The sequence below is a fragment of the Eublepharis macularius genome, chromosome 3 (assembly GCF_028583425.1).
Source record: "Eublepharis macularius isolate TG4126 chromosome 3, MPM_Emac_v1.0, whole genome shotgun sequence".
In the NCBI taxonomy this organism is placed as follows: Eukaryota; Metazoa; Chordata; class Lepidosauria; order Squamata; family Eublepharidae; genus Eublepharis; species Eublepharis macularius.
This window is the reverse complement of record NC_072792.1, coordinates 103,952,035-103,978,246: the sequence shown is the minus strand read 5'-3', so window position 1 is coordinate 103,978,246 and position 26,212 is coordinate 103,952,035. Positions and strand designations below refer to the sequence as shown.

The window sequence follows — 26,212 nt, the reverse complement described above, 5'->3', positions numbered from 1 at the left end:
TGCACACACACCAGGCTTTATAAGAAGTATGTGAATTTTTTAATTGGATAGCTGTAGCTGTCTACAAAATTCAAACAGAATGGGCTATTTGAGTCATCCACTGAAGCCATAGCAGTAGTTTTCACTATATAATCTTAATCTGTGCAGAAATGATTACCTATTTTCTTTTCCTGCAGAAGCCATTTTAAGCTGTATATACAAAGTAAAGAAGGAAACCAGTATAAGGGTAGAATGGAAGAAAGTTAGGTCATCTGGAGTGTCATTTGTCTACTACAACCGTACCTTTGTAGGTAAGTAAATTCGAAGTCTGCATTTGTATGCAAGTTTAATCATTGCTGCTGTCTTGCTTTCTGCATGTTGAAGTGTTCTGTGTACAGGATTGTACAGACCTCAGTGCATAGGATGTATGCAGTTCTCCCTCTGAGGCAGAGGACATCTTGGGTGTTTCCCTTCGCCCAATCAGGGAGGCAGGAAGTAGAAAAAACTTTCTTCCTCTTCCTATTGGCATCTGGAACACCCTCTCTCTCCAGTTCTTTCCTGCCTCCAAGGAGAGCAGTCGCTCCGGCAGTTTTTTCTCTCTGCCTTTTTTCTTTCCTGTTCTTCTTCATTCTACTTTTTCTTCCTCTCCAAACCCTTCCTTACTTGTGCTAAGCCCCCTGCCTCGTTAGCCTTCCTCCTGTTCCCGGCCTTTCCCGCCTTTTTTCTCTTTGGCTACAACTCCCGTGTCCCATCTGCAATGGAATCCAGGGACTCAGAGTTTCATGGAAGCCGAAGAAGAGAACGCGGCAGCATCGATCCCTCCAGAGAGCCTGGGCGACCTTCCCGGTACCGTCCTGCCCCTGGGGCTGGTACGGAATCCCGGCACCTTTCCGGCTGAACAGCCATGTATTTCAGCTAAAAAACAGCGAAAAAGAGCCCAGGAGCCGGGACCGTCGGAGAGCTCTCGTTCCGAAAGGAAAAAAGGCGCCAAAACAATAGCCGCAGAAAAGGCGGGAAAAAGCGGGGGCGCCCGCAAGTTTCCCCGCGCGGCGACGGACAACGTGCTTGCCATTCTCCCGCCGGGAGAATTGGCAGAAAATAACGCTGGACCTGCTTCCCTCGCTGCTGCAGCTGAGAACATCGCAGAGCCAGGTATTGTTCCTGCCGGCCTCGGGCTGACGCAGGAGTTTGGAGAACCCCAAGCACGGGACTTCCTCCCCTTTCTGAGGCAGATGATTAGGGAGGAAGTTGGAAGGATCCGCCAGCCTACCTCCAAGCCTCCTAGAGACCGGCTCCCTGCCCCTGTTTCTCCCCCCAGCAAGCAGAGAAGGACTGAGTCCCCCTGGCCAACTAAGGCCGCCCAGAAGTCTACCCTAGCGTACGCGAGGGATGACGGGGGCCCCTGGGGGGTCGTATCGTCCTCAGATAGCGAGGATGGGGAACAAGGGGAATTTTTGTCTGAGGAGGAGGAGGAAGAAGAGGTTTCCATCCCTGAACAAGCTAATAGACTGTTCAAAGCAGAAGATTATCAGTACCTGCTAACCAAAACCCTGGCAGCCTTAGAACTCCAAGAGTCCGCGGCAAAAGGGGAGGAGGAGGATCCCAAGGGTAAAAAGGGGCCCTCTAGACCAAAAGGCTGTAGGGAGTTCTTTCCTAGAGATAGTAACCCAGAACGGGTCTTCCCCTTTCCTGAATACTTTGAAAGATAAATGAGGGCAGAATGGTTGAAACCTGCAGCTCCCAGACAGTACCAAAGTTCGGTTAAAAAACTTTATGCTTTACCTTCTTTCACAAATGAGTTCTTGCAGGTGCCCAAGATCGACGCTCCAGTGGCGGCACTTCAGTCCTCTGGTCTACTGACCGAAGATGGCCAAGGAGCTGTTAGAGACAATCTGGACCGGAAGGCGGAGACTGCGCTCAGACAGGCGTACGAGGCGGCGGCAATGGCCATCCGAGCAGCTTCATCTGCTTCCATCGTTTCCAGGGAGGCCATCGTGTGGATACGTAAACTTATCCAACTTCTTCCAGGTAACCATAGGCGTCTGCTAGAGGGAGCTAACAGAGTGCTGAAAGCCAACACATTCGCCGCTGACGCGACCTTGGACGCATTGACCTTCTCTTCCAGGGCTATAGCTTCCATGACTGCAGCTAGGAGGTTGCTCTGGTTGAGGGCCTGGCCCGCGGACCTTCACTCAAAGTTCATCCTGATGGCCTACCCGTTCCAAGGTGACATGCTGTTCGGAGAGCCCCTGGATAAGGTCCTGGTTGAGACTCGTGATAAGAAAAGAGCACTCCCTAGGACTCTCAGAAGGTCGGATAGACGCAGCTACCCCTCTCAGTCCTTTCGCTCTCAGCACGTGCTACCCAGATTTCGTCAAGACAATAAACGATCAACCTGGAATGCATCAAAGTCCACACATAGGAAAGGCTCCATCGGTTCCAAGACCTACAAGGCGGCTCAACACAGAGGGGACCAACAGGGATTCGAGCCCAAGGCCCCAAAGTCCTGACTCAGAGCGGATCCCGGTGGGGGGGAGACTACAGCACTTCAGTCAAGTATGGCAAGAGGCTCATTCGGACGAATGGGCCACCAAGGTAGTCTCCCAAGGGTATGTCATCGAGTTCAAGTCCCTCCCACCGGATCGCTTTCTCAGATCTCCTCTTCGCAAGGGCCTTCTCAGGAAACAAATTACTATGAGAGCGTTACAACATCTTCTGGACATCGAAACAATAGAGCCTGTTGCTCTGAACGAGCACGGGCTGGGAGTCTACTCCATCTTTTTCACTGTGCCAAAGAAAAACAGAGATTGGAGAGCAATCTTGGACTTAAAATTCGTGAACCAATTCATTCATCTGAAACACTTCAGAATGGAAACGTTACGCTCCATCTCCGAAGCTCTGAGGCCAGGGGACTTTATGACTTCAATCGATCTGACGGAAGCCTACCTGCACATACCCATTCATCCTTCCCACAGACGCTTTCTGAGGTTCTGCGTTGGTGGTCGGCATTTTCAGTTCAGAGCACTACCCTTCGGCCTGGCCACGGCTCCCAGGGTGTTCTCAAAAGTCCTCATCAATCCTATCGCTCGACTTTGGGAGTCGGGGATTCACGTCCACCCGTACCTGGACGACATCCTCTTATGGGCTCACTCGAGAGAGAGGGCGGCGCAGGACACGTGGGCAACCGTTCGCTGCCTCCAGGATCATGGTTTCCTGATAAACACGAGAAAGTGCTCCCTGGTTCCTTCTCAGAGGCTTCAGCATTTGGGGATGATAATAGACACCAGGAAAGGTCTCATCCTCTTGCCCCAGGACAAGATTCTCAAGACCAAGGACTTGATCAAGTCTGCGATACAGGACAGATTCACGCCCCTCCTAAAGTTGGCCAAGGTCATGGGCACGCTGGTGGCGGCGTGCGAGGCCGTCTACTGGGGCCGCTTCCATTCCCGCGTCTTACTCAACTTTCTCCGTCCGTTCCAATTCCGGATCATGTCCAAAATCGACGGCCCTGTGGCAGTTCCCTGGAAAGTCAAGGAGTCCCTCAAGTGGTGGACCAGATAATCGAACCTACGCCAGGGGAAATCCTTTATGAATCACCAGCAGGTGCAGCTCTTCACGGACGTGAGCCTTTCGGGATGGGGAGCGACATTGGACGGCCTACCAGCTCAAGGTCTATGGTCCGAGGGAGAGACACGATTGCCTATCAATCTTCTAGAGATTAGAGCGATCCGGCTGGCCCTGAATCACTTCTCCGACTCAATAAGAGGGAAACGCATTTTGGTGAGGACAGACAACGTTTCTGCCAAATCTTATATAAACAAACAGGGGGGCACCAAGTCCTCCAGGATGCACAAGGAAGCAATGAGAATCATCACGTGGGCGGAATCGCATTTGCTCTCCATTCAAGCGGAGCACATCAGGGGGACTGCCAACCTCGAAGCAGACTGGCTGAGCCGGCAATCCATGCTTCCAGGGGAGTGGTCCCTGAACCAGGAGATATTCAACCTGGTCGCAAGCAAATTCGGGACGCCCAGCATAGATCTGTTTGCAACACATCTGAATCGTCAGACCCCACGCTTCGTATCCAGATACTTTCACCCACTGGCGGAAGGAACCAACGCCCTATCGGCTCCTTGGCCGGGGGGTCTCCTATACGCATTCCCTCCTCTTCCGGTTCTCCCGAAACTGCTTCGACGGATAGCGGACTCAGACAGGGAAGTAATTCTCATCGCCCCCTGGTGGCCGAGGAGACCTTGGTTTTCGTCCCTCCAGTCGTTAGCGGCCTTACCACCGTTCCGGCTGCCCAGCATTCCAGATCTATTGCATCAGGGGCTGATTCTCCACCTGGACCCGCAATGGATGTGTCTGACCGCCTGGAAATTGAGAGGGTATCACTGTCCACCTTAGGATACTCTGCTCAGGTGGTCCGTACTATGCTGTCCTCCAGAAGGAAGTCAACCATGAGGATTTATGACACCGCCTGGAAGGCCTTCATCAGATGGGCAAAAAGAAAGAAGGTGGACTATCTGCATCCCCATCTAACTTCCGTATTAGCCTTCTTGCAGGAGGGACTGGACTCAGGACTGAAACCGGCCACCTTACGCAGGCAGGTGGCAGCATTGTCGTCAGTAATATCCTTGCAAAGTGGACTCAGCCTGTCTAAACATCCTCACATTCATCGCTTTCTGAGAGGAGCCGCTCTGTTGAGTCCTCCCACAGTTCACCGGTTCCCTACGTGGAGGCTGCACGTTGTTTTGTCAGCGCTGACTAAAAAGCCATTCGAACCCTTGCGAGAGGTGCCTATGAAATGGCTGAAACTCAAGTCGATTTTCCTCGTGGCTGTCACGTCTGCCAGGAGGATATCGGAACTCGGGGCTCTTTCTGTTAAACCTGGACACTGTGAATTTCATAGAGACAAGGTGGTCCTGCGCACGGACCCCACCTTCCTGCCCAAGAACATTTTGACGTTCCATAGATCTCAGGAGATTAATCTGACCTCTTTTTGTCCCAACCCTTCTCATCCGAAGGAGAAGGAATGACACACCCTGGACGTGAAACGCGCCATTAAAATTTATTTGACCAGGACTGACTCGATAAGGAAATCTGATTCCCTCTTCATTAATACGTCCCCTCCGAACGTAGGTTTAAAGATGTCCAAGTCAACCATCGGCAGATGCATCCGTACCTGCATATCTGAGGCCTATAAAGTGTGCAAACAGGACATTCCACAGGGAATTACAGCTCACTCGATCAGGAGCGCGGCGACTAACGCGGCTCTACATAACAACGCTTCAGTGGAAGAAATCTGCAAGGCGGCCACGTGGTTGTCCATCTCCACCTTCGTCAGACATTACAAGCTGAATACCTACGACTCTGCGGATGCTGCATTCGGTAGAAGAGTATTGCAGCATGTGATGCAAGACGAGAACCTCAACCCACCCAGTGCGAACTAACTGCTTTGGGAGCACCCAAGATGTCCTCCGCCTCAGAGGGAGAACGGACCTTTGGACACTTACCGTGAAGGGTCCTTCTCCTCTGAGGACAGGAGGACATCTTGCCCTCCCAAGGTTCTCATACTCTTTTCCTTTACCTCTCTGCCTGTATTACCTAGCTTTCCATGCCTGGTGGCACGTTCGTTCTGTATGTCTGAATTGTTGGTTTATTAACCAGGTTTTTATTGTTGTTCTAGTTCTTCATGTCCCTATTTGTTAGGGGTATGTCTTCTCTTCTATTCTGTTACGGGGGCTACATTTTCTGTGAAGTCCTTACTGCTGTTGGAGTCACCCGAACTGGAGAGAGAGGGTGTTCCAGACGCCAATAGGAAGAGGAAGAAAGTTTTTTCTACTTCCTGCCTCCCTGATTGGGCGAAGGGAAACACCCAAGATGTCCTCCTGTCCTCAGAGGAGAAGGACCCTTCACAGTAAGTGTCCAAAGGTCCGATCCTAGCTGTGTGTAACTTCAGTTTGTACTTCTGGCAACATTTTCATGATCACAGCATCTGGTAAGAAGCCTACCACTAAGGCTGTTGTTGTGAATCCTTGTACATCCTGGCCTTTTCATCTGTTCCTGTACACAAGAAAATCATGTACAGAAAATGAGCAAGCAACTTGTGAACTACATGTGAACTAGCCTTCAGTAACATTTCCAAACATATGTTTAGCATTAAATATGGTGAAGAGGCAGATAAATAAATAGATTGGTTTGTCCTGTATTTTCCCCATGTTCCTCAGTAAGTTATATGGTCTAAAACATGGCATTGGAGGAATTTTGGAGGAAAATCCCTTGTCCTCATGTTATTTGTCAGATGAATTAAATGCTGGAAAAGGAAACTGCTTTTGGTGACTTTTATGTATTTTGGAAAGGAAATCTTTCAAGAATCTGTTTTTTACTCATTTTTCAATTTTTTTCTCTTATTTGATTTAAAAAGGTAATTTTACTGGTCGAGCTGAAATGTGGAATTCAAACATTCGACTTAGAAATGTTACTAGACAAGATGCTGGGAAGTACCGTTGTGAAATCAGTGCAGCTACAGAACAAGGACAAGATGCAGCAGAGACTGAAGTCTCTCTTTCAGTGCTGGGTACAAATCTAATCAAAACTTTTTGGGATTTACACTAAAATTCATAATGTGGATGTGCTTTTTAAACTTGACAAGTGTGGCCTCACAACCAGAAGTTGTTAATTTTTCTGAGCTTATTCCTACCCCCTACCCGTAACCTCATCAGAAGCCTCTTAATGCTAGTTTACAGTAAGCTTCGGTGTTAATTGAACTGTGCCAGCTAATGTCAGGTGATTTCAATAGACTACCTCATGTGCCGATATGCAGTGTTTAGCTGTACAAATACTTATTTTAAACAGATGATTTCACTTTCCAGTTCCTCCAGCCCTTCCTGTTTGTGTAGTGCCCAGCTCAGCTATGAGCGGAACAGTCACTGAACTACGATGTAAGGAAAATGAGGGCTTTCCTGCTTCTAAATACAGATGGTATAGGAATGGCATTGCTCTGTTGGAGAGTACAGAGTCAAGGAGAGGTAAAAAATGGAGAGCTTCTTATACCATGAATACCACGACTGGGACCCTGGTGAGTTGACACTTGTACAACACTTACTGTTTGATTTTTATTGACTGATAAAAAGATTGAAGTATTTTGTATCTACTCTAGTAACAGTGAAGAAATTTAAGATAGCATCTGAGCCCTGCTACATTTTGTGTTAAAATGAGAGAGAAATCTCTCAGCCAGTTCTTTAAACAGTTCATAGGAAAGCACTATGTATACCTGTATGTATAGTCAGAGAATGTTTAGACAACTAGCAAGTAGTAATTTAGCTAGATAGAACATAGATAGAATAGCAAGCTGTTGTTATTATTTTTTTTGCCTTGCCTAAATACTTTTATGGGCGGTTTCTGCCTAGCACTCACTCCTTTCTTCTTCTTATAACAAATTCCTTCTATATTTTATCAGCCTGTGTCCAGTGTTGCTTGCTAAGGAGGTACGCACACTCATAAAAGAACCCAGAAGCAAGGGTGCTTCAAACTAATGACCAGAGTTCTTAGAGGTTCCTAGGGCAGTCTGAAGAACCGGCAGTTCTGAAGAACTGTGCAGTCTGAAGAACCAGCAGGGACGGGGGATGAGAGTCTCTGGGTCGATACATGGTGGCTGCATTGTGGATGAGTGTTGGTGTCCTCTTAGCAGTAAACGGTGATAAGGTTTAAACAAGCATTTAGGCAAGGCAAAAACAAGTAACAGCTTGCTAATCTGTGTTCTATCTAGCTAAAATACTGACTATCTAACTGTCTAAACATTCTCTGAGTTGGTTCCAAGACTGGTTGGTCTTACCAAAGTCCATCCATGCCTGCTCACTCTAGGCACCCTGGAGATGGCATGGAGCTAGAAGCTCACTTCTTCCATAACTGGTAGCTGGCAGTGATTACCAGGTAGCATAGCTGGTCAAGTCTGAAATGGTGTAAAGAGATAAACTGCCTAGAAACAGTGAGGCTTCTTCAAAGTGGTAGGGGCATCAGGAACCAATCATGGCTCTTTACATAATTGAACATTACCTCAGTGAGAAAGTTTAGGGAGGATGGCTAGAGCTGAGAGCAATGCTAGGCTCCAAGTCTCTCCAAGGTCACACTCTCAAAGCAAGAGAGAGCCCAGGTGCAATTAATCAGCAAAGGCTGTGCCTGTCTCAGAAAACAGGCCTGGTGAAATTTCTTACGGGCCTGAAACCTGAACCAAAGTTTTTACTCTGTAAATGGTGGAATAGTGCCTGCTTCTTACAATACCACTCTGATTCAGAACTAGATTTGAAATTGGTTTAAGCTGGATATTGCCTTCATCTATAGGAGAATAAAATAACTGAGAATGGGTTGACAAGAATGAGTTATAATTAAGGGAATGGATTTGGAAGAGCACATACTGTGCATCAGTTCCAGATGCTATCTAGGATGAACAAATTTACATGGTGAACTGAAAAGAAAAACAATCAACCACACAGTGAGTTTGTGAATAGGTACTTTATTGCAAAAAAAAAAAAGAATTAATTTGGCATGTGCTGGTTTAATTTAATCTAAATAGTATTTAATTTGGAGGCTTCCTTGGGTTAGACCCAATTCTTACAAGCAAACAAGTTAACAGAAAGGATCTTTGACACTTATGTGTCAAAGGATCTACGTTCCCCCTCCAAACTGCTCCTGAGGGCTTGGGGGTGGGATGTAGTGGGGGAGAGAGGTAGCAATAAGAAGGGGAAATTGAGCAGAACTGACCCACTCTCTGTCCTTCTCTTGAGGAAAAGTGGGGCAACTTCTTCCAATTCCTCACTCTCACTGTAGCTCCTCATACTTTATCCCAGGCTGTTCTGGAGGTATGTACCCACATCCTCAATAGTGGCTGGAGAGGTGGGGAGCTGAGTTATGAAAGACAGCAAATATGGCCGCCTCAATTTCACTAAATGCATGGAAGGGCTATAACTTTTCTGGTTCAATAAGGTTTAGTTTTATTCTTATTTCCTTGATTAAGCCATAGAAACTTTATTAATGATTTTTGTCACTTTATTTTCATGCATATTATTTTTAAAAGGGCCTGATTTGCACATGGCAGATGTTCTGAGAAAAAAGTCACTTTTATAATGTACTAGATCTGGATACTCAAGAATTGAGAAAATTAAAATCAGTAGCAACTTCTCCCACACAAGTGACTAATCAGAATATGTGCATGCATTTTGGTCCCTTACTTTGTTCAGAAGGCAAAAAGCTTACTTCAACAGATTCCTTCAGTTTTTGAATTAGGCACCAGACAGATCAAGCGCTTTATTTTCTGGAAATGTTTCATGTTCTAATACTAATTTTAGTATTATCTATTTATGTTATTTATAGTGTTAGTCAATATGAACTATGGCTGGAACATCCTATGAACAATGCAATAGGTTACAGCAACAGTCAATACACAGCAGTATAGTCTGCAGTCCCTATCTCTTTCCTAAATTATCTCTCTGAATCAATATCAATACAGTACAGCCCTCCTACCTGTGTAAAAAAGCCCTCCTAAAAAATCCATTGTCACGTATTTTGCAGAAAGCCAGGAGAGTAGAAGCCCTTGTAATCTCATCAGGCAGGCCATTCCACAAGGTGGGGGCCACAGCAGAGAAATCACATATGTGGACAGCTGTTGATTTTGCTTATTTGCAGATAGCACCTGCAGAGAAGGCCCTGTTGAGATGAGCAAAGCTGCCATGGTGGAGCATAGGGCGAGAGGCGGTCCCAGAGATATGAGGGACCAAAGCCATGAAGGGCTTTGTATGTGATAGTCAAAACTTTGAATTAAGTCTGGTAACTGAGGGGTAGGTAGCCAATGGAGTGACTGCAGAATGGGAATAATATGCATGCTCTACCTGTTAATAACTAAGATGCAGTGTTTTGCACTAACTGGAGTCTCCATATTGATTTGAGTGTGTTACAGTCTAGTATTATGTTACATGGCATGAATCCAGGTGGTCAGATCATCCATTTCAAGGTAGGGAACCATCTTCCAGGGTAGATTGAGTTGGGAGAAGGCCTTTTTTGCAGCTGCATTAACTTGCTTTTCTAGTAGTAGTGCTGGATCCAGGAAAATCTCTAGGCTCTTTACCAAGTCAGCAAGGGCCAATTTAACCTCACTGAAAGTGGGGAGAACAATATGTTTCTGGATCTCCACTTTTGGAGTTGGCATATCTTCTGTCTTGTCTGAGTTCTCTTTCAGCCATTAGACCACAGCAGTTAGGCAGCAACTAGGGCTGTGCAGAGGCAGGTTGCTTTGGGTTTCCCGATTCGGATTTACCCGAATAGGGAAACTGCTTCGGGTAAAGTGTATTTCCGAAGTGGCAAGCCGCTTCAGAAATAACACTTTGGAAAGATTCAGGTTTGCCTCGGAAAGATTCGGGTGTCAATTTCACTCCCAGCTTTCCGGTGCCCTGGGGGGGGGGCAATTTCTTTCCGAGGCAAACCAAACTTAGTGGGGACCTTCTCCTACCTCTTCTCTAACAGCCCCCCAAGTTTCAGAAAGTTTGGACTTTGGGGGGCCATGTTATGGCCCCCCAAAGTAGGTACCCCCATTCTCCCTCACTCGCCATTATTTCCTATGGGAAAAACAGGCGACCTTTCTAGGTGGCTTGGGGTGGCATTTTGCAAGCAAAATGCACCCAACTTTCAGGGGCCCTTCTTCTACCTGTCCTCCCACCCTCCACTAAGTTTCAGGCAGATCCCACTTTGGGGGGCCATATTCCAACTTCGGGGAATTCCAAAGCTTTCCGAATCGGGTCGCTTCGGGTAACTTTACCTGAAGCAAAACCCGAAGCACACAGCCCTAGCAGCAACTCAAGACTCCACTGCATTTCCAGGAGATTTGGATAACAAGATGCAGAGCTTGGTGTCATCTGCATATGGATTACATCTAGTTCCAAAGCTATGAATTATTTCCCCCCCTAAGGGCTTTACATAGAGGTTGAATTAAAGGGGGATAAGATTAGACCCTGTTAGGTTATTGTAATTTTGTTATAACTTTATTTTGTTATAACCAGTTATAACTTTAAAAAATTCAGCATAATGTTTTAGACTCACACCTCTTAACAGACTGCATTTTCTTTTTCTTTCTTCAATTAGCTTTTCAATCCTGTTTCAAATAATGACACTGGAGAATATTACTGTGAAGCGGCAAACGGAATTGGACCACCTAAGAAGTGCCTTGTGAAGCGAATGCAAGTCGGTAAGTGTCAGATATCACTTCTGTTGGCCTTATTTGTGATGTGTGATTAAAATTCTAAATTAGATGCTTTATGGAACAGAATGTTTTAAACAGAAGTACAATATATACAATTCAGGAAGTGCCCCTTAGAAAAAGAAAACACACTGAAAATTTTGTAAGTTTCTCTTGCAAAATGCCACCTCCATCCCCCCGGATAGCCCCCATGGTTTTTCCCCTTGGGAATAATGGAGATTGGAGGTGGCTAGGGGCTCCTTCTTGGGGGGGGGGCTGAAAATGGCTCCCCAATGTCCAAAATCCACCAAATTTGCAGGGGACCTACTTTTTACTGTCCTCTAGAGACACCCCACCTCAAATTTCAGGGAGATTAGACCCTGGGGACACAATGATCCATGTGTTTCTGCAGTGGTAGTCAGTTTTCACAATAGAAACAAATAGGTGGCTGGGAGCATAAAATGGCACCCTGAAGACCAATTTTCATTTATCTTGGAGGGGTCTTTAGAGGACAGTCAGGGGTATGTAGATTTCTTTTGCAAAATGCAAAGCCCCTCCCCCACAAAAAATAGCAGCCCTGAGCAGGTGACCATGGCCCCTCGAAGTCCAATCTTTATGAAAATTGGGTGGTTGTGAGAGAACATTTAGGAGTAGATCTCCAGCAAATTTGGTAAAATTCAGTTCAAAAATGCCCCCCCAGACAGCCCCAAATCGCATTTTGCATTGGAAACAGGCAGGAAGCACCGATTCTTGCTGCAGTGGCTCCTGAAACTTTCCAAAGCACTTTGGTAAACTTGGGTTCTGGTATTACCAAATCACTTCAGTAATACTGAATATGCTAATCGTACTGAACTGGGTAAAATTCAGTATTAAAACCCGAACCCGAAATCCAAATCGCAAATCCCTACTCAACAGCACACACACATAGTTTGCCTCTAACAATACAGTCAGATATAGTCTGCCCAGATCGGGAGAAAAGCAGGAATTCTCTAAATGATTGACATAAACGAAGGCTCCAGTTGTTTAGTCCTCTTTCTAAAATGGTCTTCAGGATAAGGAAGAGCTAACCAGACTTGTAATGTAGCAAGAAAAATATTAAATATCAAATAGGAAATGGATCACTTCATTTTAAAATAATTTGCAATGTGTAAGGAAGATAATGGCATTTTGTTTTAGCATGTAGCAGTTCTTTGAGAAATCTGCTAAATACTATGTTTGTTTTCAAACCAAAGGAAAGGCTGAAGCTCTTGATCAGGAAGCAGCAGCAAACATTTGTGTGCTGTAGCGCTGTAGTAGCTGATTCCCCAACCCTGATTGTCATTTTTATGCTATAGTTATAGCATTAAAAATGTGTAGTCTGCTTCACTTAAATGGGCAATTATTGTATAAATGCAAGATGTATACCTACATCTCAAAATATACGGATCGAATGCACTGTTAGACGGACCAGAATACCTTTGCCCCACTTGATGTAATTAGAATACCATTTCATTTCTACCATGCAACTAATAGTGCCACAATAGCCAATGCCAATTTTTACGACAACGTCCGAAACTATCAACAGGCTTTTATTTATCTGGCACGTTAGAGAAATATATTAATACATCTATGATATTTCAGTTATTGATCTTGGAATATTTAGTTAGGAGGCTCCTGGAAGACACACTCTGAACTTTTGATGGAAGAGTGGAATGTTCACTGTAAAATTAATAGCTATACTGCTTACAGTGTGTTGTAATCTTTTCCATGTTTGTTTTTGCCAAAGGTTTCTAAGATAGATCCCCAGTACTATTAATTATTAACCTCTTTAAGAGATGGTGCCCTGAAAACCCCAGCAGGGGTTGCCATAGTTGGATATGACTTCATAGCACTTTCCTCCACCACCAAGATAAAAAGATACAGGAAAAGAGACACTGGGCAAACCCTATAGCCGAGGTAAAATTTGAACTCTCATCTCCCACTTGCAACACTATATGATTATGGACTTAGTAAATATTTTCATTGTCCTGTCTCAAGAAGTACAATGGCCACTGCTCCCAATGTTACATTTTCTTTGTTTTGACTTCTAGATGACCTTAATGTTGGTGGTATTATAGCTGCTGTGGTAATTGTGTCTTTGATAATAGCTTCCTGTGGTCTTGGAGTATATTATGCACAAACTAAAGGTTATTTCTCAAGTAAGTAAAACTTTTTTCTTCCTTTATCGAAATGAATACATGAACTGTCAGTGGGATCATCAGAGAAACACACATACTTCTGGAGCAGGCTAGCAGATCCCTGACAGAAAGCATGATAGAAGAACTGTGTTAAAGGTGGGGAAAAGATCAGTGTAAGGATTAATTCCTTTCAAGAAAGCCACTGCTCTTGATGCTTAGTGTTTTTAGAGGTGGATTAACAATGAAGAGCTGAGTCTGTAGATTCCAAATCTTCTTCTAGGATAAGGAGTTTATTGTAGACCAGTCTACAGTTTAGCCTACATTCAGAATAGATATAACAATTTTTAATGAATTGCGTTTGGATTCCCCACAGCTAGATGGCAGTTATTTGCAGGGAACTAATTGCCAAGTTCTGCAGCACTGGGTGGGGAGGGTCTTCAGCTTTCCCTTCAGCATCACTTTTCCTATCCTAAATGGACCCTGTTGGGGAGGCCTCTTTTCAGGCCTTCTTCCTCTCATGCTATAGTCTCCATCCAAATTGGGACCTTGTGGCTCTTGGGCAGTTAGTTCCCCACAGGTGCCATCTGGCTCTGGGGAATGAGAGTTGGGTTAGAGAAACGCAGACCCAATTAAAATGTAATGTCCAGTTTGGGCCTTCAATTTACTCTTTTCAAACAGTGGTAGATTCAGATATTATTGTAATATAAAGAGTCGTTTTATTTATTGATTGCTATAGCAGAATGGGAGGCTCTTCTCTGTAAACCTGTGCCACTCCAGTTATGGGGTACTATGTGAGCAGGAAGAATGATGTAATTCTTTCACAAGAAAATGTCCCTTAGCTGGAGGTGTGGCAACAATAACAAGAGGAGTAAAATTGTCATTGGCTTAATTTATGTTCTTCCTCTCCACCAGTTATCTTAACTATTGGCTGGAGGTCATCTGAATGTAAACTTTAAATCCCCTTTGAAAATATAAATACCAGCAGTTCATCAGAACTGAGCAGTATGCTTTGGTTCTGATGATCTTCTGCCTTTTATAGTGTGAAAAGGAGTTCTCTGTACATTTTTGTCTGTTCTGGTACTTTAAGAATCAGTAATGACTGAAACAAGTTGGTTACTCTTGTCTGCTTTTATTTTTGTTTGCTGTCCTCGAAAAGCCATAGAGCTGCCAGTTGCAAGAAAGGGGCAGTTATTATGGGGATCCAGAGGAAACTCTGCATGTATTAGTACCACCACCACCAAAATCAATGAAGAATTGATGAAGAATTAAGCCCAGAACTTTTTGCAGAAACTATCATACAAACTGCACAGCTCACAGGATACAGCTGGGAAGTTTTAAGAGATCAGAAGGCTTTGTTAATTTCCCCTCTCTACAGAGCCAGGGAGATGCTGCTCAGAAGATTTGTTAATTTCCTCTTTGCCTCCTGAAGGCTGTCAGTTTCACTTCCCCTTCTAAGAGGTGAAGAGGAAATAAACCTGAGCAGGGATCTGTAGAGAGTGGAAATTTGCAAAGCCTTCCAATCTCTTTTAAAACTCAGCTTCCCGGCTAACATTGCAATCCCGTTCACGTGCTCCTCCTTTTGTAATTCATTTCTTGTCGTTTAGCTCTAATATTGCTGGTATTCCTAACAGATCAACTAGCACAGTCCAGACAGCTGTATGCCCCAAGTAGACACTAGGTACACCTCTTGGAATGCAAATTGCTGCAGATGGCCACTTGATAGACATTAAACTATGGATTACCATGAAATGAAGAAAAGCCCAAGAACCTCTAATCTGTAAAAGAATCTAAAACATCAAGCTTGACAATGTTAATGGCATGTAAAGATCTTTATAATGTGGCATGTATCTGAACATAACATAAAGCAAATAATTAGAACATTAGAAGGGAAGATGAATCTAACCAGACTATTCCAAAGAAACAGTTTTGAATGCACTGCAATTCAGGCTGTGTCGAGTTCAAAGACTGCAATGAAACATATAGGAGATACCTTATTGTCTCTTTCTTCCTGTTTTCTAGAAAGAAATTCTTCAGAGTAAGTACAGTTATTTTTCCTGTGTATTTTTAGTAACTGACAATTTAACTATAGGTAAGCAGCTAAGCAGAATCACTTGCATTTGTCACAAATGTCTCATTTTCTAGATGTAATCCATCAGTTTGGTCATAGCTAACTAAAGTTAACACATTGGCTTTTATCTTCACTATGTCAGTTGTTAATTGTGAAATAAGGAAGCCCTGAAATATACTCGGCATTATTTAATGTTAGGGACATTAGTTCATGCACACAAAAAAATTGGGGCTTAATGAGAATGCAGCTCATAAGATATTCTTATGATTCCACTAGGAAAGCAATGCCCTGACTTGGATAGCCCAGGCAAGCCTAATCTGATCTCAGAAGCTAAGCAGGGCCAGCCTTGGTTAGTAATTAGATGGGAAGCCTCCAAAGAGCAGGTGCATAGGGTGCCAGTGGCAAACCACCTCTGTTAGACTCTTGACTTGAAAACCCCAGCAAGGGTTGCCTTAAGTCAGCCATGACTTGAAAGCACTTTCCACCATTAGGAAAGCAATGTTGCACAAAAGGGTGACTTTTGCCACTTGGCAACCCCCCTGCCCCCCCATTACCCTTTCCCCTTCAAGTCCCTTATGCCAGTAGATCATAACTTTATGTCCATGGAGTTTGTGAATAACAGGATTTCTATTTTTTGTATTATTTATGTCCAATCAAAATACCTTTCAACTTTACTTCTTTCAGCTCCCTAATTTAAAGCTCTCAAGGGGTGGGGTGGACGGGTTCCTAAACTTTCCATTTGCTGAGAAATCTTTCATGAAGAGAAAGTCATAAATGAACAGAAAATTCGTTTCTTGGCAGAAGGGAACCCCTCAGTACAAGTCATTCTTTATCTTCTTGTATACCAGTTACTTCATAGTGGTCTATTTCCCCCAAATTAATTTTAAAAACTTGTAAACTGAAAATGCATTTGAACTATATCACCCACAGCTTGACTCAAGTAACATTCTTGAGAAGTTCAAAATTTTAACAGTGCTGCTTTCTACTTTTTTATTAACAGGAAGAAGAATTCTAAGCCCAGCATATTGCAAAATAAAAGTGTGAGTATTTTGCATCAACAGAGTAGCAGGAGGGCCAATTCATATAACTGCTTTTTAAAGGTGAAAACACAGGCCTCCGTGGAAATCCACCTTGCTACAGCTGTAACATACAAAGCTGGTTAACCAAATCATATGGTACATCTCTTACTGGACTCTATCACTTGTGGGGAGCAGGCAGTCTATCTCACTGCCAAGAGAGGCGTAGCCACCAAGTGGGCAATGCTGTTGGCTGGATGCTGGTTTTAAGCCCCATCCATCCCTTTTGCCTCAGAACAGGAGGGAAGGTTGGTTCATGACAGCTTGATCCTTCCAAAGCTTCCTGGGAACTGTTCGAGATTCTTCCCTTCTCCTTGGGCAGCCAGGCACTCTAGATGTATCTCCCAGATGATTTATCCTCAGCCTGAGACTATCATGGCTTATATAGCCCAGCTAAGCACCTCCAAAACTCTATCCCCTTGTTCTCCTTCTTGGAGGTTCCCTGGCCTTGTGAGATTCTCTCCCAGCCTAAGCCAAGAATGAAGGCCAATAGACACCACCTGCTGGATAGGGGAAATATTGACCCCAGTTGGCCCTCCTGGGCTATTATTCGATTGCCAGAGTATATCCTCGGCAACTTGTTAGTCGATACATGTGCTGGCATCAAATGAAGTTGTTGCCACCACTGTTGATGCAGGTCTGGCCACCCTCCAGTGCAGTGGCTGCTGGCACACGAGTCACACTTTGACACCACTACAGAATTAGAGGACCAATATACAACTTGGTATGTTCCCTTTCTATGAAAAAATTTTCCCATAAAAAAGCTAGCATGTTGGACAGATCTAGAACCCTTCTCCATGCCATGCTAGACATTCTGTGCTTTTTTCCTTTTATATAATAGTATGTAAAAATATGTGCCAAAAGGCTGGTCATGTAAGCTTACTTGTCCATTACAGCTGTGAGTTGGAATACTTTTTACATCAAAGGCTGTTCCCAGCAGTCTCATTACATTTATAATGAGCAGTAGCTGCAGGAACATGCATCTCCAGGTATTTGTTAATGTTCCTTTCCTTAGCTTTCGTTGGAGTCAGACTATAGTGTATGAGCTTTCTTGTCATCTATGAAACTAATTCATTTACATATGGAATGAAACATGAGAGACAGTAGTTCACTAATTTCAAGTCAAAGCAGCTTCTTAAATAATTCACATTAGTGAGTCCACTAGACTGGTCATAGAACCTAGAGCTTTTTTTGTCTGTGTGACCCAATTCACATACAGGATCACAAAGAGAAATTTCACAGCAAACCAGCCTATATACAGAGGTCTCTTGTAGCCATTTCCACCCTCCTGGTGATTGCAAGTCTACTGTAATTACAGAAATTACAACAGCATAGTGTCTAGCTTATAGTGAGATTTCCTTATTGTGATTGTAAAGAGAAAATGATGGCTGATTTACATCTGTGAACCAGCTTGGTAGCTTCAAATGAATTACAAAAAACCTTCCCTGCTTATGTGAGGACCAAGTATTGGTCTATACGCAGCATTCAGCGTCACAGTCTGCTTGGCATACGAACATTGTATATCAAGAGCCACAACAGGAAGTTCAGTTATATAGTAATTAATCATAGCACAGAGCCCAGATTATTCCATTTCTCTGGATACCTGTGCATCTAAACTGACTGACTTTGAAGGTCATCTGCAGTATTGGCTGTGAAATACTTGCTCCTATATCATCTGCCTATGATTATATCAAGAGACAAGGATTATGTACTTTGTCATCTTAAAATACCAAGAGACATTATTCAAGGGTATAATTTTTTTCCAAAATAGTACATAACAGTCATTTTAACTTTACTGCAGAAACCTCAAAGTTGATCTTAAAGATACTTTTCATGCTTATTTTAGGCTAATGGGGTAGGAGCAGCTGCTGAAAATGTTTGAATTATCCGTTAACTTTCTTGCCTAATTCCTCCCTCTTTAGGATTTCAAGCACACCAAATCATTTATTATTTAAAAAATTTAACCTCCATGAGGATCACCAGATGTTGCTCAAAGGGATTCTTCAACTCTGTTCTTTAGCTATTACAGTGTTATACACAGAATGCCAATGACAAAGCCAGTGAATTGATGTTACAAGTTGAGGACATTTGTTAAAGCTGTTAATTTTCTGATAGTATTTTCTCTAACGAAATAGTAAAAAGCACCTACTAACAGATAGACATCCTTGCTGTCAAATATCCAAATGAAGGCACTGAAGTGCTAAAGCAGGTGGTGACCTCTGTAGATGAATTAATTGGGGGATTCTAAGTGTTTTCTAGCAACTTGAACCAGAAGGGTGATGGTTAATATATTTTTCTACTGCCAATTGTGTTCTTCAAGTGCCTTGATTTTCAGACCATATATCCAGATATAATGAACTTGTTCAAGTATAAACTTGTTAAAATGTAATATCATTACCATTATTGTTAAAAACCCTCTTCCTACAAGCCTATTTATGAATTTGAGTTGTATATTTCATGACTATCAGTGCCTTTTTAAAAAACTGAGTATAATATAAATTACTTATGCTTTGATTGCACTGTTGATACTTCTTTGCATTAAAAACTTGTTTCATTCAACTGCGTCTGTTAAAGGAGCACTTAAAATTGAAATATAAATATTAGAAAGGATTTTGAAAGCACACTAGCAGTTTCTGACATCTTTGTATTTATGGACACAGATCCAGAAACCGGTTTAATCTCATAAAATGGTTTTCCTTAGCTCTGTAGTATTTTTACTTTTTGAAATAAAATTTAACTTTTCAAAAAGCAGCTTGCCTTGTAGCATATATAGGATAGTGCTCAATGTAGCTATACAGCCTACTGTACAAGTAATTTAAAATCTATTTAAAATAGCCAGTCATTAACTTTGATCTCACTGGGTTTTAGTCAGTGCTATTTTGGAGTTGAGATGTTTACACAAGCATAGACATTGTTTCTTCATTTGTGATTTTTCTGCAAATCAGGGTATCTGCCAGATTTAGACAAACATTCCTTCACGGCCCTTTGTGCAGGTAATTCGATCCACATTCTGTAGCCTTATGAAAAATTTGATAATGGTACACACATTTAAAAGAACATGTATAAATTGGGTGGCAGAATTTACTGTTCAACTCCTGCCCCCTAAGCATTCAATTCCTCCTTCAGAGTATCTGAAAAGGGCAAAGAACTGCATCTGAGGTAGGGCTAAAGCTTCCTATGACCAATATTTTACATGAGAATTCTATAAAATCAGTTTAAAGTTTCTTTAACAGTTAATCAAGGTAAAGTGCAATTGCTGCTGTGTCAAACTAATAGTGTAGAAATGTTTTAACTCATTTCCTGTTTTGGTTCAGGCATCATATTTGGTGCCTTTTTAAAAAAATCAAACTTTCAAAATAACTTGAAATACTAAAATGCTTAATTAGAAGCAAATCCTAATAATTTTCATGGAACTTTACCGTGTGTATTATCATGCTAAAGTAACTGCCATTTACAAAAAAACCCGAAATAAATAAGATCTTAAACTTATTTTAACAAATGTTGCCCATAATCAGTGGATGTACAGACCAGATGCTATGATTACTGATTATACCTGCCTTAAAACAAGTATTATGATTGAATTCATAGGTTTATCAGATGACTAAGTTCTCTAAGTGATCTTTCACTGAAGTACTGCTAAAATGATGTAAAAACCATTTTAAACATAAGAACACAACTGCCATATGTATATTCTTCTGAATTCAAACACACACATTTGAACAATGAACTGTTTATTTAAGTTACAACTGCAGACCTATGGAACCCATCCAACCTGACACTGCTGCTTGGGGTTGACACGTCCTTCACATCACTTCTGATCTTCTTCAAACTTGGGTTCTAGCAAGAGAAAAGTAGTGTCGGCTTATTTAAAAAATGTTCCTCTAGAAGAAATAATGGCCAGTTTGCTACATAAACCTACAAACCAATCCTTAACAGGCTTACTAGGTAGTAAGTACCATTGACTTTAATGAAATTTATTTCCAGTTTAAGACTGCAATGTAGCTTTGTAATTACATAATGTTCTTGATATCTCTTTAAAGAGGGAAGGAGGACATTAAGCGTTGCTGCTGCAAACCACCCATTCATTTCAGCATGTTGCACAAAAACTACCGAAATATCAGTTGTGCAAACAGTGCTTATTGGGTTGCTTCTAAATAAGGAAATCTTAATATGAAGTACATTTCTAGAGAGCTCTGTAACAAAAGTAATTTAGAAAACCCTGCAATGCATTCTGTGATCTTTGGGCTATAGACCATTAATACACATCTTCACATGAAATCAAATTCTTCAGTTACACAACTACAAAAATACCAAACACACTGTAGTATTGTATGAAAATGATATATATTAGGGCACTACTAGTACTTTTAGACTATACTGTCCTTTTAATTTGATTGTTGTATGTCTTTTTTCTATGCATATTCTCAAATATGGAAGAGTTTCTTGAAATAGGTGAAAAACCTCAAATATACAAATATTGATAAAAGAATCTATTAACAAAGTGTTACATTGAGAACATGAATACAAGCGCATCTTCATAACAATGGGTCATATGCTATGCAATGATCATACTACATCCAGGGGTCTCCCATCCCACAGGAACGGGGGGTGGGGGTGTGGCACTTCAGGCTATGCCTGGGAGAGGGAGGGAGGCAGCAAGTAAGGTTTCTGTGCACAAAATCTATTCAAGTGCCAGCCTACTTTGTTAATATCTAAACAGTCTGTTTACTGCAGAAAGTCTTGCTGTCCAATGCTAAACATTGTCAGTCAACTGAATTGTATTTAGAATTTGGGTGTCTAATCTCACAGACTAGGAACCATTTTTAGTTAATGATTGCAAACTGGTAAAGCTAAGGATGATCTTATTTCAAACCTCCTAGTTCTCCGTACCCATATACTTAAACATGATATCAATGTAATCTAAACTACAGTTTAAAGCCTGAAGTGCCACCCACCCTTGTTCCTTTGGGATGGGAGACCCCCTGGATATAGTATGATCATTGCATAGCATACGACCCATTGTTATGAAGATGTGCTTGTATACAGTATACTTAATAACTTACCTTCAAATTTGAAGTCTGGAAATTTGGTTAAGTCTCCACCACCATATAATCGTTGGAGTTTAGCAATTCCTTCATTCAAATCTTTCTGATATTCTGGGCCAGCATCAACAGGGCCACCAGCTTTCCTTCAAATGGAATAATTAGTGTTTAAGCAATAGGCTTGGAATGGTTTGAAAAACTGCTTTTTTTTCCAAATTGTGATTACCTGAAGAGTTTATAAAATCTAAATGATTGATCCCTTTGATTACGCCGCTAGGTGATAGAAGTTATGAAATTTGTTGCACTCTGATAGTGGTCAATTTTGTTTATTCTACCAAGTTGACCTTAACAACTGAAAGACTAGTTGGACTGCAATTTGCCAGAATCAGCAGTTACTAAAAAATGTCTGAGGAATAAAACCACAAGATGGCTCAGGTGTAGTGCAGTAGCAATAATTTGACTTTGCAATAGGAAGAGGCAGAAGTTCAGATCCTCATTCAAGCATGAAGTTGGGTGACCTTCTATTCCCTTTCCTGAGTAGGTGTTGCTACCAAGTAAGTAGCAACCAAAGGGAAATCTATCAGGCAAGACCAGAGGCAAGAAATTCACATCTGACTGAGCCTGAATCCTGAAGAAAATCACATTGTTTCTGTCTGTGACGCTCACCTTTGATGTGTTTTTTTTTAATTGTGAGGATAGTTTTTGGTTATTTTGAGATCCTCTTGGGACCATAAAGTAGGATATTTTTAAAAAGCCTCACAATATTATAAACTAAAATGCAAATATTTTGACTTTTTTTTCCTTACACTGATCTCACAGTTAATTTAAATAAACATCAAATCAGTACCAAAATATTCAAAGCACTAGCTCTTTAAAATTCCTCATTTATTACTAAAACCTTCACTCACTTACTGGCTTTTTGTATTGTAGTCTCTAATCTTGTCCAAGAAGAGTTTCTGCACAGGATCAAGTTCCTTTGCCTTATTGAACACAACAGCAGAAAAGCCAATGTTTCTGTGCAAGTGGATGGAGACAGCTGAACGGAAAATGTAAGAAAACCTGAAGAGCTGTTGGAGAATCATGATGAATTTGCAGGAGATTCAGCTAGAAAGACAAATATGAACTGCCTCAGTAACTAAATGTTTTGGCATAGACAAAAAACTAGACATTACTCATTATGCCTCAATTAAGAACTTAAGTCTACAATCAAATCCACATACACAATCCTCAACTCCTTCCCATTTCTTTTAACTGAGACTATTTGTACACCAGTAACGGATACTGAGTAGCTAAAAATATTAATATTGTTACTTATAAAGCAGAAATAATGGTCTTGAAAAGTGATCGCAAGCAAGTACAATTTATATTATAAAAAGTTCTAAAACTACAGCGAAGTGTTTTTTTGTGCTGACTTGAATGGTAATCCACAGAAACGCACCCTTGGATAATACATACGAAGACCGCCCCACATATTATTACTGGAATGCGTCAACGAGTCTTTAAGGCCAGTTTGTGCTGAAGTTTCAGTGCGCGTATGCAAGAACCGTGTGAAGCAACGGTTAGAGCACTGGGCTGAAAAGCGTTCAAACACCCAGACAGAACGCTCACTGGGAGGCCTTAGGGCAGTCATTCTCTCCGAGGTACATCGGGGTTAATTACCTCGTTAAAGGATGGAGAAAGGGGAGAAGAAAAGATAATTCGCAAAAACAGCCTGTAAGAGAAGACTAGAAAACTGGTAACAGAACAGAATTCGTTGCTAGCAGTGCGGGGTGGGAAAAGGGAACGAGGCTTAGCGCTCCCTCTTTGAGACGCGCGAAGGCCCGGCCGCCCACCGTCCGTATTTTCTCACCGCAGCGCTCCCTCCAGGCTCTCACAAGCGAGCAGCGGTGCAGTCACCTACACCCGTCCTACAGCCACTATGGCCCCACCTCTATGACGCGCAATGGACGCTGGGAGTTTTCTTAAACATCTCCTTCCTCACCCTCACAACATAATTCTCTCCCCTCCGTGACATTTACTGTACGGCGACAGATTACTGGCCCGCACTCACTCGCAATTTTTCACCAGAAGAAAGGAAAAGCGACTAACGCGCCCTGAACAAGCAATTTCTCATTCTCCCACCGGAAATGGGAATTACTTCCAGGTTAAAGTAAGAGTGTGGTTAAAAGGTTTCAAGCTTCGCTAAAGGAGGTTTCCTTAATGGGCGGGTTTAGTGGCGTCAGCTGCGTCTTCTCGCAAAGGATTTTGGGACGTGTAGTTTTTGTGCCGACGCGGGGGGGATTGTGTGTGCGCTTTTCCCCCGCCAGGGCCCCGCGTGTAGGCCTGGCTACCCGAGCCTGAGTGCGTCCCAGGCTTTTCTACGCGAATACTCGTAGGAAGGGCACTGGTCCTCGGGGAAGGGGCCTTTCCAGGCGACAAGGCCGGAGGGCAAAAAAGGAGAAGCAGCTGCTGCCGCCCTGCTTGCGCTGGGCCTGGGAGCGCGTTTTTTGTGACGGAGGCCGAGGCGGGTGAGTGTTGGGCGCGCGACTCCGAGGAAGGGGAGCGAGCGGGGGGCAAAGGGAAGCGCCTCGCCTTGTATCCGGGGCGGAGGGGGGTCTCGTGGCCTCTTCGCTTCTTGTGTTTTGTTTCCGTTTCTGCCCCGCGCGGCGCGAGTCTCATTTCCGTTCCGAGTTCAAACAACAAGGAGGCGCCGCCGCGGGGAGGAGGGGGAGGAAGGCCTGGGTTGAGGCGGAATGGCTCCCTCGGCGACTCCTGGGTCGCCTCGTCTGGCTTTCCTCTTCCTTTTCTGTGACGGGCGGGAAGGCGCTCCTCGGCTCTCTCTTAGGACAGGCCTGCTTCTAGGGAAGCCCGGGGGAAAGCCGAACATGTTGGGCAGCCACCTTCATCTCGTTTCGTGTGGTCAGAATACAAGCCCTTCATACGCGTATGGGGTGGCTAGCCGGCAATGCATAGGTAATCGGTCGATGCAGAGTTCAAAGTCGCTGCCGTCCCCCGTACCCCCATCATGCACCCTCGCATTATCTCCAGCTTCCAAGTGCTATACAGCTGATCCTATTGAGATGCCTGTAGTCGGAGGTGAAGGACTTTTTCCCGGGTCTCATAAAGTTACTATAAACGCTTTAGAGGCATGCAGTCAAAATTTAGAAGAGCTGTTTCAGAGTGACAGACCACACTTGCTTCAATAGCCTTCTTATGTTAAGTGTTTGTTTATAAGACAATTATCATCCGGTTACTTTGTAAAAAGTGGCTTCAGCTTGTACGAAAGCCACGACACAATGGGGTTTCTTCACAGCTGCTTTTCATTATTCGTCTGGAGCATGCAGTAATAACCCTGCCTTGTTACCGCAGAACATGGGCATTGTATTTTCAGACTTATTCAATAAATATTTAGCAGCTGCTTATAAATTGTCATGCAGAAGGAACGTTCACCAATCTCCCTTTTTCTCTATACAGCAGCTCTTATTCATAAAACTGTTATTTTAAGTAACAGATACATTTTTATCAGCTAGGCACACCTGGATCTTGTTTCAGTGAAAAAAAATCCACCTTACACTTGCAGTTGATGAGACTGCATTAAACATTCCTCCTGTATTGTTTTCTGATCCCTGTCAACCGTCTGGGAACCAATACTTTACTGGAAACCAGGATAAAACCAATACTTTGAGGTTTATGGCTTTTCATCTAGTTGATTCCTATCTTATTTCTCTTGTTTTCATATTCCTCAAAACTAGTCACTTCATTAAGAACTGCAGAGGTAAAGAAACAGTTTTTTGCTCAAGTATTTGTACAATAACATTCCTGTGTTTAATTTCACCACAGAATGAATATATAAAACTTTTAAAATGGTAATTTAATTTTAATTTAATTTATTACATTTCTAGCCCAGGGCAGTTAAAAACAATATTATCATGACATAAAATACAATATAAAATCAATAATACAAGATAAAAAATTAAAACCCAATCCAGGCAACAATGTGTGATGTTAATACACCTCATCAGGAAACAGCAAGCCAAGGCCACAGCAGAGAGGCCGACCAAGTAGTTTGTCGAAACACTACCATAGGCCTGGCAGAAATGTAACAAGTCCCACAGGGCCCTAGTCTCCTCAGAGAGGGAGTTCCACCAGGCTGGCACCAGGGCCGAAAAGGCCCTGGCCAAAGCTAGGCAAACATCCTTGGGGCCAAGGACCACCAGAAGATGCTGGTCAGCTGAACAAAGGGCCCTCTGGGAAACATATGTCAAATCCAGTATCTGGATTCTAACAATAAAAACTAACTCATTTTATTTATTTGTTATGTATACTTCACCTTTCTCACTTAGACTCAAGGTGGATTGCGGTGTAACTCAGTACTGCCAAGAGATTTCAAGAAACAATGTAATGAGTATAAAAAATGAAAATTGGCAAAGATTTAAAACCAGCAAAAATCCAATACAAAATTAAACATTTCCAAGCAAGCTTACTTAGGATTATGTCTTGAACTGTTTACACGAAGTCTTGTGAGATCAATGGGTCTTGCTTCCTAAAAAAGAATATATGAATTAGTACAGAGGAAGTGTACCCTGTTGCTTCTCCTGGATGTCTCAGCAGCTTTTGATACCACTTATTGTGATACCATTCTGGAGCACCTCTCAATATTGGGACTGGGATGAACCATTTTGTAG

The 26,212-nt window shown here is 42.8% G+C and overlaps 3 protein-coding genes across 11 annotated transcripts in view; 2 read left to right on the top strand and 1 right to left on the bottom strand.

Annotated features, from left to right (window-relative positions):
* Positions 1–19,531, top strand: part of JAM2 (junctional adhesion molecule 2) — a 36,815-nt gene extending 17,284 nt beyond the window's left edge. Inside the window, exons 3-10 of one of the 3 annotated variants that reach the window (XM_054974695.1) lie at positions 177–290; positions 6,407–6,559; positions 6,855–7,060; positions 11,113–11,215; positions 13,276–13,383; positions 15,382–15,397; positions 16,431–16,470; positions 18,429–19,531. In XM_054974695.1, coding sequence (XP_054830670.1) covers positions 177–290; positions 6,407–6,559; positions 6,855–7,060; positions 11,113–11,215; positions 13,276–13,383; positions 15,382–15,397; positions 16,431–16,470; positions 18,429–18,461 — 773 coding nt within the window. In that variant the 3' untranslated portion in view covers positions 18,462–19,531. Of the gene's footprint in view, positions 1–176; positions 291–6,406; positions 6,560–6,854; positions 7,061–11,112; positions 11,216–13,275; positions 13,384–15,381; positions 15,398–16,430; positions 16,662–18,428 lie in introns of those variants that run through there. The other 2 variants (XM_054974694.1, XM_054974693.1) reach the window with 2 other exon arrangements.
* Positions 19,532–20,220: 689 nt separating this feature from the next.
* On the bottom strand, positions 20,221–24,207 carry ATP5PF (ATP synthase peripheral stalk subunit F6). 5 transcript variants are annotated; one of them, XM_054974699.1, is made up of 4 exons: positions 24,120–24,207; positions 22,461–22,652; positions 21,570–21,694; positions 20,221–20,343 (listed from the first exon to the last, which is right to left on the bottom strand). In XM_054974699.1, exons 2-4 carry the CDS (start codon positions 22,628–22,630, stop codon positions 20,315–20,317), a joined length of 324 nt encoding a protein of 107 aa, XP_054830674.1. In that variant the 5' UTR covers positions 22,631–22,652; positions 24,120–24,207; the 3' UTR covers positions 20,221–20,314. The 5 variants fall into 5 exon arrangements, with proteins under 5 accessions (XP_054830674.1, XP_054830673.1, XP_054830675.1 ...); XM_054974698.1 differs by lacking the exon at positions 24,120–24,207 and adding an exon at positions 23,599–23,703; XM_054974700.1 differs by lacking the exon at positions 24,120–24,207 and adding an exon at positions 23,530–23,648.
* The window catches only part of GABPA (GA binding protein transcription factor subunit alpha), a 43,322-nt gene continuing 40,904 nt past the window's right edge, over positions 23,795–26,212 (top strand). For 2 of the 3 annotated variants that reach the window (XM_054974690.1, XM_054974689.1), the window contains exon 1: positions 23,795–24,055. The gene's annotated coding sequence lies outside the window, so the exon portion shown is untranslated. Of the gene's footprint in view, positions 24,056–24,295; positions 24,501–26,212 lie in introns of those variants that run through there. The other variant, XM_054974692.1, reaches the window with a different exon arrangement.

Coding starts and splice junctions, on each gene's coding strand:
- ATP5PF (XM_054974699.1), bottom strand. CDS start 22,630: ATGATTCTCCAACAGCTCTTCAGGTTTTCTTACATTTTCCGTTCAGCT. Junction 21,695..22,460: donor GACTACAATACAAAAAGCCA/GTAAGTGAGTGA, acceptor TTCCATTTGAAG/GAAAGCTGGTGGCCCTGTTG. Junction 20,344..21,569: donor TCCAGACTTCAAATTTGAAG/GTAAGTTATTAA, acceptor TTCTCTTGCTAG/AACCCAAGTTTGAAGAAGAT.